The 20,604-nt window shown below is 44.1% G+C and overlaps 1 protein-coding gene across 7 annotated transcripts in view; it reads right to left on the bottom strand.

Moving 5' to 3' along the window:
• The window catches only part of LOC115160874 (band 4.1-like protein 5), a 47,518-nt gene that overhangs the window by 9,103 nt on the left and 17,811 nt on the right, over positions 1–20,604 (bottom strand). For all 7 annotated transcript variants that reach the window (XM_029711365.1, XM_029711372.1, XM_029711366.1 and 4 more), the window contains 7 exons: positions 16,759–16,928; positions 15,455–15,561; positions 13,619–13,637; positions 8,899–8,935; positions 8,554–8,678; positions 555–715; positions 119–204 (listed from right to left, as the gene is read on the bottom strand). In XM_029711365.1, the coding sequence (XP_029567225.1) occupies positions 119–204; positions 555–715; positions 8,554–8,678; positions 8,899–8,935; positions 13,619–13,637; positions 15,455–15,561; positions 16,759–16,928 (705 nt within the window). The remainder of the gene's footprint in view (positions 1–118; positions 205–554; positions 716–8,553; positions 8,679–8,898; positions 8,936–13,618; positions 13,638–15,454; positions 15,562–16,758; positions 16,929–20,604) is intronic.

The following is a 20,604-nucleotide window of genomic DNA, read 5'->3' as shown; positions in this document are numbered from 1 at the left end:
CAAGAGTGTATGTACCCAGTATGCATGTCTCTGCGTATTTGAGCACAGAGGGCATGCAGAATATATCCGCCCTTCCATTTGCTCTTTCCCTCTCCCACACCCAGCTCAGTGCACTGACCTGGTTGTTCATGTTGAGGTTGACGTTAGCTCTGGAAGGGACAGGGGCACTGTCCAGTTCCAGCTGCTTCAGCCGTGCTGCCGCCTCTGTGGGAGAAACACAGTATTTACTCACTGCACACATACCAACACCAATCCTTGTGGAGCACACAGAGAAAATCTAACTATTGAAAACACTTCAGTCCCATTCCTAACTTTTAATAACACTGAGAAAAATGTTTTGAATGTTTTTGGTGTACTTAGCCTCCCATTACTAAAGATGGCTTTGGTAGGTAGGATATTTGTAAGGCAGTTCTCTTTTTAACATTACACAACCTTACCGAACACAACTTCATTTGCAAGGAGGAGTACTTTTTAATAGAGGTTGTTACTACGGTTACCGACAGTAAGCCTAATATTTGCATGACTGTTGTCGGTCGGTCAGTGTGTAAGCTCACCAGCAAGAGAGACTGCGTCGTCTGCCGTGAGGCTGGAGGCGGAGGCTGCCATGCTTGGCCCCGCCTCCTCAGGCAGGCCTGCTGTCGCCATGGGAACAGGTGTCCGGATGACATCATCGACGCACGTCTCCAGCAGATCAGCTACGAGGGGCAGTGGCATGCTGCAGGGGGGAGAGGAGGGCAGGACATGAGGATAGACAGAGACACACACTGATACACCAACATGTAGGGGACAGAGGTTTTTCCTGGCCATGTGACTGAGCAGGGAAAAAAACTCAGGGCCTAAACATGAGAATGACTTACCTGAACACACTGGAAGACAGACTGAAGAGTTTGTCATACTGACAGTGCATGAGGCTCAGCACCCTGGATCCTACTCAAGTAAACATGGACGAAAGAAATGCCCCCATATCCATAACTACGATTGTAACTCAACAGTTGCTTGATCAGCCCTCAAATCAGCGCAGGTAAGAATACACTGTATGGGAATTACAAAATAGCATGTTCCCTCCATCAAAGAAGGCCTGGAATTGTGACATGAAACTTTTGTTGCTAAACTCCGGTAGGGTATACTGTAGCTTACACTCGGCTGCAGCCGGAGGACAAAGACCTGATGAATGCTGAGAAGAATATTACCACACATACTGCCTTAAGACCTGTAGACCTGACACACCAGGCATCATGTTAGATGACATGGGCCTCATTCATACAAATCTCTCACAGTTTGGGAGGGAAAGGAGACAGGCATGAGAGTTGTGTAGGAGGGGTAGCGGGAGTATAGAGTGGGGGAGGTGTACTAGCTAGTGAGTCACATTCCATAAGTGACTGCAGTGAGATTACAGGCTGGAAGAGGCTTTGATACAACTGGTTTCAGTTTTCTTAGGAGGAGACACCCTCCCTCCCTCATGGTAAAGAACATGCTGCCTGCTGCTTATAATTAGCCCACAGGGACCAGCGTAAATATATTTCAGCCAAACAGCACTCACTACCTCTAGAAAAATTATAAATAAGCGTAAAAATGTGTACACTGAAACCATAAACTGCCTACTCACAAGTGGAGTTGGGCTCTTTAAAAAAAAAAAAAAAAAAAATGCTGTTCATTATCAAAAGGTCTCAATAAAGTACAATACAGAGACAATATTTGGTCACATGACAATGTAAACAGGAAGCTAATTTAAAATAAATCTTCATTGGTAGAGCTGTGAAAGTACCAGTAGTGTCAACATATAGAAATACTAGAGAACATTAAAATTAACCATCTAGGAACTAACAATACACGATTAGAAGTTTTTATTCCATCTATCTGTATTCAGAATTTGTGCATTAATTCAACACAGAAAAGGCAAGATTCAGACAACATTAGAAACGTGTGCAGATCCATAAAACGTACAAACATAGATAAAAATCACTCACAAAATGTGGGTTGAATCAAATATTTGGATGATTAAGACCTGACAAAGACAACCATATGGAATAGAACAGATAACACCAACTGCTTGGGGCAGTAAAGGCCAAAAAGGAACATTTAATATCCCTGGATAATATAAAGTCATTCTTCAGAGAGATGGATGTCTGTCTATAATGGAACAGAACAGCGGTCCAGTGGGTTCATGCTCTCTCCTCTTGGCTCTTGTCAACAGGCTGGTTATTGTCAATCTTTCTTGCCAGCCCTGGACAGTTTCACTGGGGAGGGGTGTGATGCATTTCAGTTTCAGTGGTTGAGTGAGGAGGTGGTATACGGGGGAGTGAACAAATCCAGGTAGTGTGGCGTCACCTGAGCGCAGAGCCAGAGAGCTCTGTCTGGTCTGTTTCTTGTTGAAGATTAGGCTAGGGTCCTAGTGAGACAGGGGAAAGGTTGTGATAAGGTCCAGTGGTGTCCGCCCACCCACCTCCAGGAGGAGAAGGAGAGGGTCAGCATTGGGTGGTGAGAGGGGGGAGCGGCCTGGACAGAAAGTTGAAGGAAAAGAGGGTGAGGAGGTATAGCACGGTTAACACAAGATGGGAGGAATGTAAAAGTCAAAAAGGAGTGTGGAATAGAGAGGGAGGAGAAATATAGCAGAACGTACAGAATAGGACTTAACCTGCCTTGCTGTACTAGGTGTTCAGTGACTCTGTGTGACTATTCTTTCTGCAAACTATGTGATGAAGTACAAGGCAGAGGTCAACTGGCTGTCCTGAAGCTAGCCTTCCTATACATTATAGTATTACGACAGCACTGAGAATGACTTTGGAAACAATGACATGGTCACCATTGCTGTTGAAAAGACTGAAATTAACAGAAAGACCCTACATCCTTCACAACCATGATATTGTGACATATCACTCCATTATGATCTATAGGAGATATGATTCATCTTCTCATTCTTTAGAGTGCGTTACCTACATAACTAGGTCAGTGGTATGGAAGCACTGCATATCAAATGACAGAAAACATCTCTACCAATGTGGACAGTTTTACAAACTCAATGTGAGCGGACAGCGTTTCTCATGCCACTTAACAAGCACTTCAGTCAACTCAAAAATGGGGAAATACTACATTTTTAATACCCAGACATTAGGCTAACCTCTAGAGACGCTAAATAAATGCATGCCAGTGGTGCTATATTAACCATGCTTATGTTAGGGGTTTGAATTGGTAACATGTGTTTCCAGTACTTCTATAGAAGGTGGATGATGAGGTGTGTATAACTGAGTGGGAAACTGAGGTCAGAGAGGTAACAGGAAAACAGTTGGGGACTCAGATGAAGATGACATAAGAGACATGTTGGACAGTTTGACATTAAATAAACTAAAACCAGGCTTAAGCAAGCGTGGAGCTACTGTAGCTAGCAAGCTACAAATGTGCTTGCTGTGCTGCATGCTGAAGCAGTTGTCATGCATTGGTTAGGTTAGTGGAAAAGCAGGCAGATGAGTGAGTGGGCGGTGCAGGTGAATTGAGGGTGAGAGAAAAGGCTCAATTGAGGGTAGTATGCCGAATCAACCACCGGTTGGGGTGAGGAGGGGAATTTAACAATGACCAAATTCATCGCAACTCCTATGCTTCTGTAAGATTCCATTTCTTAGGGCTTGAAAACTGAACACAGGCCCTTTCCTACATCGAATTACTTACTTGTGAATCCTCAACAACATTATCTTGAATACCTTCCAAAGTAAAGCCAGGAGCGCTAAGCAGTCAGCAAAGAACGTAAGGAATGTGTCTGGCAGGTCTACTTAATTGCCAGTAAGTGAACAAACAAATTCTCAATATGAATCAATACAAGAAATTATCAAAATTTCAGGAAGGAACAAAACCCCCTGAAAAAAATTCTGACCTCTGAAACCCTTATCATTAAACACATTAGTCACGATACCAGTCCTTAAAGGCTGTGCTCCGGTCCTGGTCGATTCACATGATCAGCTGCATCGTTACGTCAGAGCTCCAGCCAAATCACTGCCTCATTTGAATTCCCCACCTTCCACTGTGCTACGGCCACAGCTGCTGTTAGGACACATTCAATTGAAGGTATAGCATACCACTAAATCATTTCACTGACTGATCTAAAATCCTTCAATTCTGATACTTAGTATCCACTAAAAAGCATTTATGAATCTCCTTACTGTACAATCCCCTTGAAAACCTTGCTTCAGTCAGAGGTATAAATAAGCTACATATACATACACTGAGTGTACAAAACATTAAGAACACCTACCTAATATTGAGTAGCACCCCCATTTTGCCCTCAGAACAGCCTCAATTCGTCAGAGCGTGGACTCTACAAGGTGTTGAAAGCGTTCCACAGGACACTGGTCCATGCTAACTCCCACAGTTGTGTCATGTTTTTTTTATTTAACTAAGCAAGTCATCTGTGGAGGGACCTGAAAATAGCTTAACTGACTTGCAAGGGAAACTGGGAATATGTTGAGCCTGAAAGCCGCAGCAGCGTTGCAGTTCTTGACAAACCGGTGCGCCTGGCACCTACCACCATACCTCGTTCAAATACATTGAAATACTTTGTCTTGCCCAGTCACCCTCTGAAAGGCACACATACACCATCCATGTCTCCATTTTCTCAATGCTTAAAAATCCTTCTTTAAGCCATCTCCCCTTCATCGTACAGCCTTATTCTAAAATGGATTCAATTATAATTTTCTTATCAATTTACAAATACCCCATAAATGACAAAGTGAAAACAAGTTTAGAAATGTTGGCAAATTATTACAAATAAAAAAAACATACCTTATTTACATAAGTATTCAGACCCTTTGCTCTGATACTGGAAATTTAGCTCAGGTGCATCCTGTTTCCATTGATCATCCTTCATTTTGGAGTCCACCTGTGGTAAATTAAATTGATTGGACATGATTTGGAAAGGCACACACCTGTCTATATTAAGTCCCACAGTTGACAGTGCAAAAACCAAGCCATGAGGTCGAAGGAATTGTCCGTAGAGCTCAGAGACAGGATTGTGTCGAGGCACAGATCTGGGGAAGGGTACCAAAACATTTCTGCAGCATTGAAGGTCCCCAAGAACACAGTGGCCCCCATCATTCTTAAATGGAAGAAGTATGGAACCACCTAGACTCTTCCTGGAGCTGGCTGTCCGGCCAAACTGAGCAATCGGGAGAGAAGGGCCTTGGTCAGGGAGGTGACCAAGAACCCGATGGTCACTCTGACAGAGCTCCAGAGTGCCTATGTGGAGAACCTTCCAGAAGGACAATCAAATCAGGCCTTTATGGTAGAGTTGCCAGACAGAAGCCACTCCTCAGTAAAAAGGCACATAACAGCCCGCTTGGAGTTTGCCAAAAGGCACCGAAAGACTTTCAGACCATGAGAAACAAGATTATCTTGTATGATGACGCCAATATTGAGCTCTTTGGCTTGAATGGGAAGTGTCACGTCTGGAGGAAACCTGGCACTATCCCTACGGTGAAGCATGGTGGTGGCAGCATAATGCTGTGGGGATGTTTTTCAGCGGCATTGACTGGAAACTAGTCATGATCGAGGGAAAGATGAACAGAGCAAAGTACAGAGAGATCCTTGGTGAAAACCTGCTCCAGAGCGCTCAGGCCCTCAGACTAGGGCGAAGGTTCACATTCCAACAGGATAACAACTTTAAGCACACAGCCAAGATAACGGTTGTAGTGGCTTTCGGAAAACAAGTCTCGGAATGTCCTTGAGTAGCCCAGCCAGAGCCCGAATTTGAACCTAATCGAACATCTGTGGAGAGACCTGAAAATAGCTGTGCAGCTACACTCCCATTCCAACCTGACAGAGCTTGAGAGGATCTGCAGAGAGGAATGAGAGAAACTCCTCAAAAACAGGTGTGACAAGCTTGTAGCGTCATACCCAAGAAGACTCAATGCTGCAAATGCTGCCAAAGGTGCTTCAACAAAGTACTGAGTAAAGGGTCTGAATACTTATGTAAATGTGATTATGGGTTATTGTGTGTAGATTGATGAGGGGGGAAAAAAGCCAAAGGGGTCTGAATACTTTCCTAAGGCACTGTAGGCTACATGCATGTACACAGAACTGACGTTAGGCCTGCTAGTTACCACTGATGGTGAATTAGCCTAGATCACAGGAGGATTTCAGTTTCCACCACCTGACCTGATCGTCTCAGTGCCTTGGAAGTGATTCTGAAGAGATCTCCTGGCCTTCAGTAAACTTTCTTAAATTCTAATCGCCTGCTGACAACGAGCGCTTCACACTTGTTTGGTCAGAGTCATGAAATATGCACAAAGAATTAAGCTTTTATAGGCCGGGGCTAACATTTTTATCTTTCCTCAGTCGTTGCTATATTCCAATCTTAGACTTGTTTCTGTGGCAGAGGACAATACACCGGCAACAACTAGTCTAAAGTACTGCATTAACAAAGCAATGAAGTCTGTTTATCATTAACCTTCCTCGTATGACTAGGGAGGCCGAGCAGCCGTACACAAGCCGAAGATCACCATGCGTAATGCCAAGTGTCGGCTGGAATGGTGTAAAGCTCACCGCCATTGGACTCTGGAGCAGTGGAAACGCGTTCTCTGGAGTGATGAATCACGCTTCACCATCTGGCAGTCCGACGGATGAATCTGGAACGCCGACAGTGAGCCAGGCCTAATCTCCCAACATCAGTGCTGGACCTCACTAACGCTCGTGGCTGAATGGATGCAAGTCCCCACAACACTTTTCTAACATCTAGTGGAAAGCCTTCCCAGAAGAGCAGTGGTATAAAGTACTTAAGTTATTACTTTAAAGTATTTGTACTTAAGTCTTTTTTGGGGTATCTGTATTTTTATATTTTTGACTACTTTTACTTTACTACATTCCTTAAGTAAATATTGTACGTTTTACTCCATACATTTTCCTTGACATCCAAAAGTACTCGTAACATTTTGAATACTTAGCAGGACAGGAAAATAGTCATATTCAAGCACTTATCAACCGAACATCCCTGGTCATCCCTACTGCCTCTGACCTGGAGGACTCACTAAACAGAGAACATCCCTGGTCATCCCTACTGCCTCTGACCTGCAGGACTCACTAAACAGAGAACATCCCTGGTCATCCCTACTGCCTCTGATCTGGAGGACTCACTAAACACAACTCCATATTAATGCCCATGATTTTGGAATTACATATTTGATGAGCAGGTACCCACATATTTTTGGTCATGTAGTGTATCTCAGCCAGGTATTGAGACAATAGCGGGGAGCAAAATTTAATTTCACTTACAAAGAGGGAGGAGGAGGAGTGTACAGTAGCATTAGTAGACCACAACAAGTGGTGGTCATGGAAAAAGCCCACCAGAATATTGGCATAGCTGATGTCTACACTGATTGGGTTGGTATTGAAGAGAGGATCAATGCAGAGAGAGCAACCATTACCATGGATGGAAAATTATTTGTTTACCGCAGGAGAGACAGTCACCAGTCCTGAATCATAGGACCCACAAGGCCCAGAGAAATTGATTGGATGAAGCAAATCTACAGATAACTTGGAGGGTACATACCTTGCCTTAAGAAAAGGCCTGTTTGGTTTCAGTACATCATCATCATACTAGAACAAAAAGTAGAGCTTTAAAATGTTGATTTTACCTAAAAGAGAACAGCTTCAAAGTAAACCAAATACAGGAAATGCATACATTTCAGGAAGTTAAAGCAGACCCCCTTTCATTGCACAGTAATCCTCTGGGGATAAAGTTTAGAAGAGAAGAGAGAGGGGGGTTGAGGAAAGGGTTGAGATATTTCTTAGAAGAAAGAGTTTGTTGTTGCCAAGCCAGCGGGGGCCACGGCCACCAGCAATGCAGCAGTAGCAGGACTACCACCACTAGCCATCTGCCCAGTGTCAGAGCAAACTGCCAAACATGCACACCATTCACATTCTAGTCACTCACTGTACCCCATACATACACTCACACACAAAACCACCACCACCCTACTTCCTGAGAGCTCCAGGATGTGCATAGTGCAGCCAGGGTCATGTCCATTAGGGCATGCAATGGAAAACGTTTCAAAACATTTTTCAAGTGAAAACAAAAAAGTTTGTTTCTTATTGAACAAGTCCAGGTAGTCCCACTCCTGTCGCAGTCCAATTTCTTCCAATTGTTGCCTAATGAACACGGCCCAGGTATGTGTCTGGTCACTAGCGGTCCCAGAGCAGAGCAGGCACTAGGCAGAGCCTTCATGTGCATCCCAAATGGCACCCTATTCTCTCTACTTTTGGGTAACCGAAAGGTCGCTGGTTCGAATATCTGAGCCGATAAGGTGAAAACCCTACTGATGTGCCCTTGAGCAAGGCACTTAACCCTAATTTGCTTCAGGGGCACCATACTACTATGGCTGACCCAGTAAAACAACATTTCACTGCATGTGACAGAAAAAAAGGGCCCTGATGAAAAGTAGTGCACTATATAGGAATAGGGTGTGACTTGGGATGCTGCCTCCGTGTCAACCACGCACTACCAAGTGACAGCAGGATGGACAGATTAGGCAGCTTAACGCTCTTATGGCATTAGAACAGCGAGTGGCTCACCTCTTCTCCGATTGGCCACCGCCAGGACTCCTGGGGAGGGTTTCGATTTCCATGGGGCTGCTGGTGGAGACTGAGGGAGCAGGGCTGACCACAGGAAGAGACCAGGGGCTTCTGATGTGGAGGGGCTGGGGGAGAAACAGAGGGACAGGGGTTAGGACACTGGATCATGGGTGGGAGTCTAAAGGCCAATTTCCCAGACACAGATTATGCCTCGTTCTAGAATAAAAAGCATTTCATAGAAACGTCTCCATAGAAAGTGCTACCTAGTCCAAGACCAGGCTTAATGTGTTTGGGAAACCAGCTCTTTGCCACTAGTCTCAGTCGGGTTAAAGGAACGCAACATACCTTAGTGTCTTTGTTGGGGTTCACTCCATTGTTGTGACTGGTAAAGAGAGGAGAGAGGTGGGAGACAAGAGAGCGCATTCACTAAAACAGTCAATGGACATATTGTTTTAACAGTGTAACCCTTTGACCTTTCAGCCTTAAGAGCTTATGTTGATATAAGCTTGAAGAAAATCACACTTTTCTTTCACTATAAGACATGGCTGCCATGTCAAGGCTGCTATGGAGGACCCATGTTTTTGGCATGCAATGTCGCAGAACGCTATGCCTTTGATTAATCACTCGTCGACATGACAATCAACGTGAAGTGAGCATTATCAATCACACAGTCATGACATCATTGCTAACTAACTACTATGTAATTGTCACATGATACAGTGCCTTTGGAAAGTATTCTGGCCCCTTGACTTATTCCACATTGTTAGGTTACAGCATTCTAAAACTGATTAAATTGTCCCCCCCCCCCCAATACCCCATAATGACAAAGCAAAAACAGGTTGCTAGAAATATTTCCTAATTTATATTTTAAAATAAAAAAACATTTCCATAAGTGTTCAGACCCTTTACTCAGTACTTTGTTTATGCACCAGGGATTACAGCCTCGAGTCTTCTTGGGTATGACGCTACAAGCTTAGCACACCTGTATTTGGGGAGTTTCTCCCATTCTTCCCTGCAGATCCTCTTAAACTCTGTCAGGTTGGATGGGGAGGGTCTCTGCACAGCTATTTTCAGGTCTCTCCAGAGATGTTCGATCGGGTCAAGTCGGTGCTCTGGCTGGGACACTCAAGGACATTGAGACTTGTCCCGAAGCTACTCCTGCGTTGTCCTGGCTGTGTGCTTAGGGTCGTTGTCCTGCTGGAAGGCGAACCTTCGCCCCAGTTTGAGGTCCTGAGCACTCTGGAGCAGGTTTTTAATCAAGGATCTCTCTGTACATTGCACCGCTCATCTTTCCCTCAATCTTGACTAGTCTCCCAGTCCCTGCCGCTGAAAAAACATCCCCACAGCATGATGCTGTCACCACGCCTCACCGTAGGGATGGTGCCAGGTTTTAAAAAAATCGAATCAAATTTATTGGTCACAAATTTGGTTAGCAGATGTTAATGTGAGTGTAGCAAAATGCTTGTGCTTCTATATCTAACAATTCCACAACAACTACACACAAATCCAAAGGGATGGAATAAGAATACGTACATATAAATGTAACGATGAGCGATGACCGAGCGGAAAAGGCAAGATGCAATAGATGGTATAAGATACAGTATACGCATATGAGATGAGTAATGTAAGATGGTTTCCTCCAGACGTGACGCTTGGAATTCAGGCAAAAGAGTTCAATCTTGGTTTCATCAGACCAGAGAATCTTGTTTCTTATGGTCTGAGAGTCCTTTAGATGCCTTTTGGCATACTCCAAGTGGGCTATCATGTACCTTTTACTGAGGAGTGGCTTCTGTCTGGCCACTCTACCATATAGGCCTGATTGTCCTTCTGGAAGTTTCTCCCATCTCCACAAAAGGAACTCTGAAGCTCTGTCAGAGTGACCATCGGGTTCCCTGACCAAGGCCCTTCTCCCCCGATTGCTCAGTTTGGCCTGGTGGCAAGCTCTAGGAAGAGTCTTGGTGGTTCCAAACTTCTTCCATTTAAGAATGATGGAGGTCACTTTTCTTGGGGACCTTCCTTGCTGGTACACTTCCCCAGATTTGTGCCTTGACACAATCCTGTCTCAGAGCTCTACGGACAATTCCTTAGACCTCTTGGTTTTTGCTATTGGACCTTATATAGACAGGTGTGTGCCTTTACAAATCATGTCCAATCAATTGAATTTACCACAGGTGGACTCCAATCAAGTTTTAGAAACATTTCAAGTTTGAACAATGAAAACAGGAAGCACCTGAGCTCAATTTCGAGTCTCATATCAAAGGGACTGAATACTTATATTTTTTTTATGTGCAACATTTCCCAAAAACTTCTTTTAGTTTGTCATTATGGGGAATTGTGTAGATTGCTGAGGAATTGTTTTTATTTAATCCATCTCAGAATAAGGCTGTAACGTAACAAAATGTGGAAAAAGTCAAGGTCTGAATACTTTCTGAAGGCACTGTATAACCCTGATGCATGATAACATGACGAATGGTGAGATGAGGATGTCAGGCTGATTGTGTTCTATAAATCAGGCCTACCCCTTCCCTCCATGACATATTCCCAATGCTTTTCTTTTGGGGGGGAAGATATCAACTTTCAACACTGCATATATGGTGGCTTCTATGAATGTAATTGTCTGCATCATTGCCAATCCCCCATACACACACACACACACACAGTTGAAGTCGGAAGTTTACCATAGCCAAATACATTTAAACTCAGTTTCCCAATTCCTGACATTTAATCCTAGTAAAAATTCCCTGTCTTAGGTCAGTTAGGATCACCACTTCATTTTAAGAAAGTGAAATGTCAGAATAATAGTAGAGAGAATGATTTATTTCAGCTTTTATTTCTTTCATCACAATCCCAGTGGGTCAGAAGTTTACATACACTCAATTAGTATTTGGTAGCATTGCCTTTAAAATTGTTTAACTTGGGTCAAACGTTTCAGGTAGCCTTCCACAAGCTTCTCACAATAAGTTGGGTGAATTTTGACCCATTCCCCATGACAGAGCTGGTGTAACTGAGTCAGGTTTGTAGGCCTCCTTGCTCAGACACGCCTTTTCAGTTCTGCCCACACATTTTCTATGGGATTGAGGTCAGGGCTTTGTGATGGCCACTACAATACCTTGACTTTGTTGTCCTTAAGCCATTTTGCCACAAATGTGGAAGTATACTTGGGGTCATTGTCCATTTTGAAGACCCATTTGCAACCAAGCTTGAACTTCCTGACTGATGTCTTGAGATGTTGCTTCAATATATCCACATCATTTTCCTCCTTCATGATGCTATCTATTTTGTGAAGTGCACCAGTCCCTCCTGCAGCAAAGCACCTCCACAACATGATGCTGCCACCCCCATGCTTCACGGTTGGGATGGTGTTCTTCGGCTTGCAAGCCTCCCCCTTTTTCCTCCAAACATAATGATGGTCATTATGGCCAAACAGTTCTATTTTTGTTTCATTAGACCAGAGGACATTTCTCCAAAAAACACGATCTTTCTCCCCATGTGCAGTTGCAAACCGCAGTCTGGCTTTTTTGTGGCGGTTTTGGAGCAGTGGCTTCTTCCTTGCTGAGCGGCCTTTCAGGTTATGTCAATATAGGACTCATTTTACTGTAGATATAGATACTTTTGTACCGGTTTCCTCCAGCATCTTCACAAGGTCCTTTGCTGTTGTTCTGGGATTGATTTGCACTTTTTGTACAAAAGTACATTAATCTCTAGGAGATCCTTCCTGAGCGGTATGACGGCTGCATGGTCTCATGGTGTTTATACTTGCGTACTATTGTTTGTACAGATGAACGTGGTACCTTCAGGTGTTTGGAAATTGCTCCCAAGGATGAACCAGACTTGTGGAGGTCTACAATTTTTTTCCCTGAGGTCTTGGCTAATTTCTTTTGATTTTCCCATGTCGTCAAGCAAAGAGGCAGTGAGTTTGAAGGCAGGCCTTGAAATACATCCACAGGTAGATCTCCAATTGACTCAAATGATGTCAAATAGCATATCAGAAGCTTCTAAAGCCATGACATCATTTTCTGGAATTTTCCAAGCTGTTTAAAGGCACAGTCAACTTAGTGTATGTAAACTTCTGCCCAACTGGAATTGTGATACAGTGAAATAATATGTCTGTAAACAACTGTTAGAAAAATTACGTGTCATGCACAAAGTAGATGTCCTAACCGACTTGCCAAAACTATAGTATGTTAACAAGAAATTGGTGGAGTGGTTGAAAAACAAGTTAATGACTCCAACCTAAGTTAATGTGAACTTCAACTATATATATATATATATATGTATTTTTTTTTTCTTTATTATTTTCCCCTAACCCTACCACCCTTCCCTAATAGTAATAATTTGGGTGTTCTCGAGTAGCACAGCGGTCTAAGGCAGTGCATCTCATTACAGACCCTGGTTCGATTCCAGGCTGTATCACAACTGGCCGTGATTGGGAGTCCCATAGGGCGGCGCACAATTGACCCAGCGTCATCCGGGTTAGGCCATCTTTGTAAATAAGAATTTGTCCTTAACTGACTTGCCTAGTTAAATAAAGGTTAAATAAATAAAATAATTGGAGTAAAACTAACAGACAGGCTTCTACATATATACATTTCACTCCAAATGCTTTATTGCTGTTGCTATGTAAAAAGGTTACTTCCTGAAAGAGCACAGCAGCACACACACAAAGAAATCTTGGGAATAAAACAATGCACACTGATCACACACTGTACAAAGAGCAAGAACTTCTTCTCGCAGTCCTCCCTCTATACGATGTGTGGTTGTGATGATAACCAGTGCTCGCCTCCCCCAGCACACAGGAGAGATAAAGCCTCCCAACGCAAGCCTGGAGGTGGTTACACACCAGAGGGATACAGACTCTGTGTGAAGAACTCTGATAGTTTGTGTGTGCGCGTGCGCGCGTCTCTCACTCTGTGTGTGTGTGTGTCATGTTTATCACACTGAGATGAGTCAGGTCTTACAACGACAGAAGAGATATTCATAACAAACAGCTAGAGGAAGAGACTACTCACTGATCAGTGCCCATTCCCAATATTCAGTTCTGGATTTAAAAAAAAAAAGTACTTACTCTTGGGGCTTGTTGGCTCCTGGGAAATAATACGAGAAAGAACATCAAAATTAGTCAGGTATGATGTTTAAGGGTCTTTCTATAAATAATGGGGCCGATGTGTAACATTGGGATAAACGTTTCAAAAAAGTTTGAAACAAAATAAAACGCATTTTCATGCAGTTCCACATGCGTACTTAGAGGACTAAAAGTGAATACATGCAAAATGGTCCACACCTACACAACATAGGCCTAGGAACACATCCATTAAGCAGGGCTCATACAGACATTGGCAAGTCAAATTCAAGGACTTTCAGGGACTTTTTCAAGCACTTAAATTGTAATTTAAGGACCTCAATGTTATACAATTGTATAATTCATAGACCTTTACATATAGGGCCTGATATAGAAACTGCCCTCCCCACAAAATGCATGCAAAATGTAAAAAAAAGTAGGCCATTAACACTAAGAATAATGAATTGTTTTGGCCTTGCCAATGCCAATGTTTTTAAAATGAGTGACCAAAAACAGGATTTGCATGGAAAGCCAAGTTGAAGCCAGCATTAAGTGTTATCATCCTCATAATTACTGCACGCGGTTTAACCGCAACAGAATAGCGCAACACCATTCAATTGAAGCGGCAGGAAACAAACAAGTGGCCACATCTCTCACAAAATATGATAAGAAATTAAATCACAGATAATTATAAGGGAGCAGGAGAACTTATAAATTGGCTGCAAAAATAACTTTTCAAGCACCAAATTGAGGAAATGTCAGATTTTCAAGGTAGGCTTATTCCAATAATTGAATTTCTGAGCTCCAAATTCAAGTAGGCTACTTCAAGCCCCTTGTTTAAAATTGCAGGTGTAACATGGAAAACATGTATTTGTTATTTTATTACCAGGTCATATTGTGAATAAAGCACACTAGGCGATGTCATTTGTAGTCATTAAATCCACAATAATTAATAGGAAACGCATTAGGTGTTGCGCAATACTCGATCCTACCCAATTGCGCACAGTAGACTCGGTGTCCAATCCGAGGCACAAAAAACATATGAAAATATGAACTCATTAACTTGCTGTTTTTCTGTCAAATCTAACCAGACCCTGCTGTAAATCAAGCAGACAGATGATCAACATCAGTTCTCTAGGGATCCAGGAACAGCTGTCTTCACCAGTATAACAAATGAGATGCCAAAATATTCTGGACATTCCTCACTAAACTCACTTCGTCATTTGACTGTCATTCAGAAAAATTGCTGGACACCAAATGCGCATCCAATAAGTATTATGCAGAATTATTGAAGAACCAAGTTAATGACAGTATCTAAGTTAAGTATCAAGGTAAGGCGACTCTTTCAGTTAGAAGCATTCGATTTTGCATGAAAACAGCCCCCCCCCCCAAAACATAAGGAGACAAAATGTAGTTACACTGCATTTCTGAGATCTCCACACAACCCCCCCCCCCAAAAAAAAACTGACCGACAGCTGGATTCTTACAGGGTCAATGTCTAAATTAACTGATTAATGCTTAATATATGATATAACTTACACCGCCATAAATGCAAGGACAGAAAAGTAATGTTTATGTCATACAAATCCGTCAAGACACCAACCATGACAAAAGCGTTAAACAGGCTTTAAATCCAGTCTTGAATTGTATTGAATATAGTTATGAGCCCCGCTTATATATTCATGGAATGACATTAAGAAGTATTGGCTGATTATTATAAATGACTTATCAACAGTTGTAACAAGTTGTCCAGTGTAGGAAATCCTCCCTAGCTTATAGAAAGACCCATAAGCAGTATATTACACTGTGGGTGAGTACTGTATAAACCGTGTATCTACCCACCTCGGTTCATCATGGTCCTCCTGGAGTAGCGTCGGCTGGGCCTCCTCTCAAACGATGCAGACCTCCTGGCTTTGTTGCCCTTGGTGGTCTGGTACTCAGTCTTCCCACTGGGGACAACAGGGTCATATTCATTAGTGCACACCATAGCAAGATGGTTTGCAAAGGGAAAAGGTAAACAAGCATTTATTATTGGACAAGTTCAGGTAGTCCCCTCCCCATTTCATTGGGTTTCGTTCCTAGTGAATACAACCCAGAACAACACACAGGACGGAAGGGGAATGAGAGCGAACCCAACCAACCCACCAGCAGGCAGGGGACAGTCAGGCAGTGAGTGCCCAGTGTAAACTGAAAACAGGCAGAGATAGGGAGGTTAGGCCTCCCTTGCAATCAGACCACCAGGACTGATTCAGATAGCGACTGGAACTTCTGCTGGGGCTGAGGATCCACAAAGGGAATAACATATTGAAAATCCTTAGCTAGATCCAGCTGAAGAGAAAGCATGAATTCAAACACATGTAATTGTAATGGTTGTAATGAGGAAAAAGAAGGTTATTGGAGTCAAGTTCAGTTTGTGGAAGAAACTTCAGATAGAGGCAGAAAAGACTACATGAAAACAGCAAGCGATAAGATTCCTTAAATCGATGAGAATGGTTTACGTTGAGCCCAGAGTTTTCACTGGTCAGGCCACATGGTCAGGATGGAAACACACCAGTCCATATGGAATATAGCCAAGTTGTAGAGTTGAGCAGACAGAGAAGCAGTGTAGTTGTAACCACTGCTGGGGTACTCCAGAGGAAAACTAAACAGAGGGTGCACCAGTGCAGTGTGCCGTTACTTGTCCCCTCCCTCATACCCCCAGGGTGGCATTCAGTTCTCAACCCCTCGACAAGGTGTTGTGACACGGGACTGACCCCTGCTGAAGTCTGTAACCATCCAACTAGAAACACCCCACCTTGAAATAACAAGGCCCCAGAGAGAGCCTGCAGCTGCTGCTTTAGCAGTGCGTAGTTTACACTGCAGCAAGACAAGCTATTATTACACAACGGACCAAGGTGAATGTCGGAAGTTTAGCGAGTTTCATTAGGCACAGTCAGCTTAATGAGAGCATATGGTGGGTTGAGTCCTATTCAAATTATAATCTGTGGATTTGTCTCATGTGCAAATTGTTGGAATTTTAATAAACTGATGAAACATGCATTATAAAAATTGTGTGGAGACTTGTGCAGTGTGGACTGAATCCAGTTAGAAGCGTGCTAAGCAGAGCGCGCGCAAAGCAGAGCGCGCACATGCTGTTCAGTAGCTACCTGTAGCGGAAGCGTGATCCCATGCGTATGAAGCCGGAGCGTGCTGAGCCCTTCTGGACCGGGCCGCGGAGCCGGAAGAAAGCATGGTGTTCCACAGCACACTTCCACAGGTGCTTACAGGCCTTGGGATGGTCCATACGGAACACAAAGGTGTGCTCCTGCTCTTTACCCTGAGACGGAGACAGACAGGAACATAGCATGAGCAAAACTCTACTGTGTGACAGCAACAGGAGAGAGGAAACACACTGACATGAAGCACTGGTAGGACACGCATGTTATAACTAGGGCCTAAAGTTTTTCCTGAAGAACAAACAGAGCCCTAAGACAGCATATGGTGGATGGGAAAAATGAGCCTGGTTGTAGACATGTTAACTGATTGGTTATGGTTCCAGACAAGCTGATTTTGCAATAAGAAGTGGTTAGCACAGTAGGTCTCCTCTTTCCCTCTGATGTGGATGAACTTGACAATATACAACAACCCTATTCCCTGTGTTTCCCTCATTTGAGTCAGCGCATGGCCTTGCAGAGAAAAGGCTGCTTGCCCTGCAGTTCTCAATAACTTGCTCATTAAAGCAATTTTCCATCAGGCCTCGACGAGGCAAATTAAATTCCTTCTCGTGTCCTAATCAGTTATGCCAGAGTAGCAACTTTGTCAGCAGTGCTCTGTCCTGCTGCTAACCAGCCCTATTCAGTGCTCTGTCCTGCTGCTAACCAGCCCTATTCGGTGCTCTGTCCTGCTGCTAACCAGCCCTATTCAGTGCTCTGTCCTGCTGCTAACCAGCCCTATTCGGTGCTCTGTCCTGCTGCTAACCAGCCCTATTCGGTGCTCTGTCCTGCTGCTAACCAGCCCTATTCGGTGCTCTGTCCTGCTGCTAACCAGCCCTATTCAGTGCTCTGTCCTGCTGCTAACCAGCCCTATTCGGTGCTCTGTCCTGCTGCTAACCAGCCCTATTCGGTGCTCTGTCCTGCTGCTAACCAGCCCTATTCGGTGCTCTGTCCTGCTGCTAACCAGCCCTATTCGGTGCTCTGTCCTGCTGCTAACCAGCCCTATTCATTGCTCTGTCCTGCTGCTAACCAGCCCTATTCAGTGCTCTGTCCTGCTGCTAACCAGCCCTATTCAGTGCTCTGTCCTGCTGCTAACCAGCCCTATTCAGTGCTCTGTCCTGCTCCTAACCAGCCCTATTCGGTGCTCTGTCCTGCTGCTAACCAGCCCTATTCGGTGCTCGGTCCTGCTGCTAACCAGCCCTATTCAGTGCTCGGTCCTGCTGCTAACCAGCCCTATTCAGTGCTCGGTCCTGCTGCTAACCAGCCCTATTCAGTGCTCTGCTAACAGTGCTTCATTAATTCAGACACAGGAACAGGGTCACAAAGAGAATACATTCACAGGGCGGATTAAGACGTCAAAACAAAGACCTCGGGAGATGAGAACCAGAATACCTTAGAGCGAGAATGTGCAGTCCAGTGTCGGACACACACACACACACACACACACACACACACACACACACACACCAGAGATTAGTGGAAAGTCCCAAAGTAAAGACCCGGGGCCCATTCCGATGGTGCAACACATTCCAAGTGGTCAGCTGTCAGATCGGCTGAACAGCAGTCCCCATTAACCACTAGTAATGATGTGAATTAGTCTACTGTCCCATTATAACACTGTCTAGCCTTTCCTCTTCTCTACCTGAGGGCATCACATCTACATACTGTACGTCGCAGCACTACAGCATATTACCAGTCACATCCATTTTCTGTGTATTGCAGGACTCCTTTGACTACCGCTTCAAATAAACCTCATTCAGTTCTTTCCCAAAACATTTGGGTTTGAGGCATAGCGTATCCACACAACAAATGACTTTAGATGTCTGAAAACATATTGACAAGGTGAAGTATCTTTGACCATAGAGTGAACTCCCACTTCCAGGTGTTCAGCAGCGTGTAGTTTACAGATCTAGTGACGGCCCGGTTGGGCGGTGGGCGTTTCCACACTAACACCTCGACAGCCTGGTTTAAAGCAGTGCTAGGAGCTGCTGTAAAGGCTGTGGATGCCACGGATGCCTGAGGGAAAGAGCTAATGCTTTAACCGACTCTCCCTGGAAATGAGCCAGCCCGGCCAGGCAGCCTCAGAGAGAGACAGGACATGTCCTCCGAGGTGGTGTGTGGAAATCCACACATTCATTCCCACACACAGAAACCTCCCTCAAACAAAATAAGCCATAACGAACCTACCCAAGGATATGCCTCTGCTTCAGACCTGACCTGGGCTATACTAATCTCCATACACACCCCCTCATAGCTACGCAAACATCCTCGTCCAGAGCACACGTTAGCAGTCCTGCAGACCCAGTGATTTTTTTACCCCAAAATTCCTTCCTCACAGAGATCACCTTAGCTGGTAATGAACACATCTTGATTCCTGGGTATAGGCAGGCAGCCAGCTGATTGCAAATGTCTACACTACATGGCTGCTTGAGCTGCAGCCTGTCCCCCTCATTATTTAATTGATTTTTATTTCACCTTTCTTTAACCAGGTAGGCTAGTTGAGAACATGTTCTCATTTACAACTGTGACCTGGCCAAGATAAAGCAAAGCAGTGCGACACAAACAACAAGAGTTACACATGGGATAAACATACAGTCAATAACACAATAGAAAAAGTCTACATACAGTGTGTGCAAATGAGGTAGGATAAGGGAGCTAAGGCAATAAATAGCCATAATGGTGAAATAATTACAATACAGCAACTAAAACACTAGAGTGATAGATGTGCAGTAGATGAGTGTGCAAGTTGAGATACTGGGGTGCAAAGGAGCAAAAATATATATAAATAACAGTATGGGGATGAGGTAGTTGGATGGGCTGTTTACAGATGGGCTATGTACAGGTGCAGTGATCTGTGAGCTGCTCTGACAGCTGACGCTTAAAGTTAGTGAGGGAGATATGAGTCTCCAGCTTCAGTGATTGTTGCAGTTCGTTCCAGTCATTGGCAGCAGAGAACTGGAAGGAAAGGCGGCCAAAGGAGGAATTGGCTTCGGGGGTGACCAGTGAAATATACCTGCTGGAGCGCGTGCTACAGGTGGGTGCTGCTACGGTGACCAGTGAGCTGAGATAAGGCGGGGCTTTACCTAGCAGGGTCTTGTAGATGACCTGGAGCCAGTGGGTTTGGCAACGAATATGAAGCGAGGACCAGCCAACGAGAGCATACAGGTCGCAGTGTTGGGTAGAATATGGGGCTTCGGTGACAAAACGGATGGCACTGTGATAGACTGCATCCAATTTGCTGAGTAGAGTGTTGGAGGCTATTTTGTAAATGACATCACCGAAGTCAAGGATCGGTAGGATAGTCAGTTTTACGAGGGTATGTTTGGCAGCATGAGTGAAGGATGCTTTGTTGCGAAATAGGAAGCCGATTCTATATTTAATTTTGGATTGGAGATGCTTCATGTGAGTCTGAAAGGAGAGTATACAATCTAACCAGACACCTAGGTATTTGTAGTTGTTCACATATTCTAAGTCAGAACCGTCCAGAGTAGTGATGCTGGACGGGTGGGCAGGTGTGGTCAGCGATCGGTTGAAGATCGATCTGCCTGCCTGTCCATCTCCACCCCGCAGCACATTGTTATAAAAGCAGCTTTGTAGAGCTCTGCTCCAGCGGTATACTGTAATAAGGCTGTTTTCATTTTCAATTCGATACAAAGCTGTTTTATTGGACTGGAACAAAGTAACTGCCTTTACTGATATTATGTGGTCAGAACAAAAACAGGGTCAGAGAGTATAGGCTACACACTTCAAATAGTACTACCACAATATAATGAGAGCATGACTAATCAACTCTCCTTAGTC

This window comes from Salmo trutta, chromosome 24 (genome assembly GCF_901001165.1).
Source record: "Salmo trutta chromosome 24, fSalTru1.1, whole genome shotgun sequence".
NCBI classification, from domain to species: Eukaryota; Metazoa; Chordata; class Actinopteri; order Salmoniformes; family Salmonidae; genus Salmo; species Salmo trutta.
The sequence above is the reverse complement of the archived record's forward strand: the minus strand, read 5'-3'. Positions and strand labels throughout refer to the sequence as shown.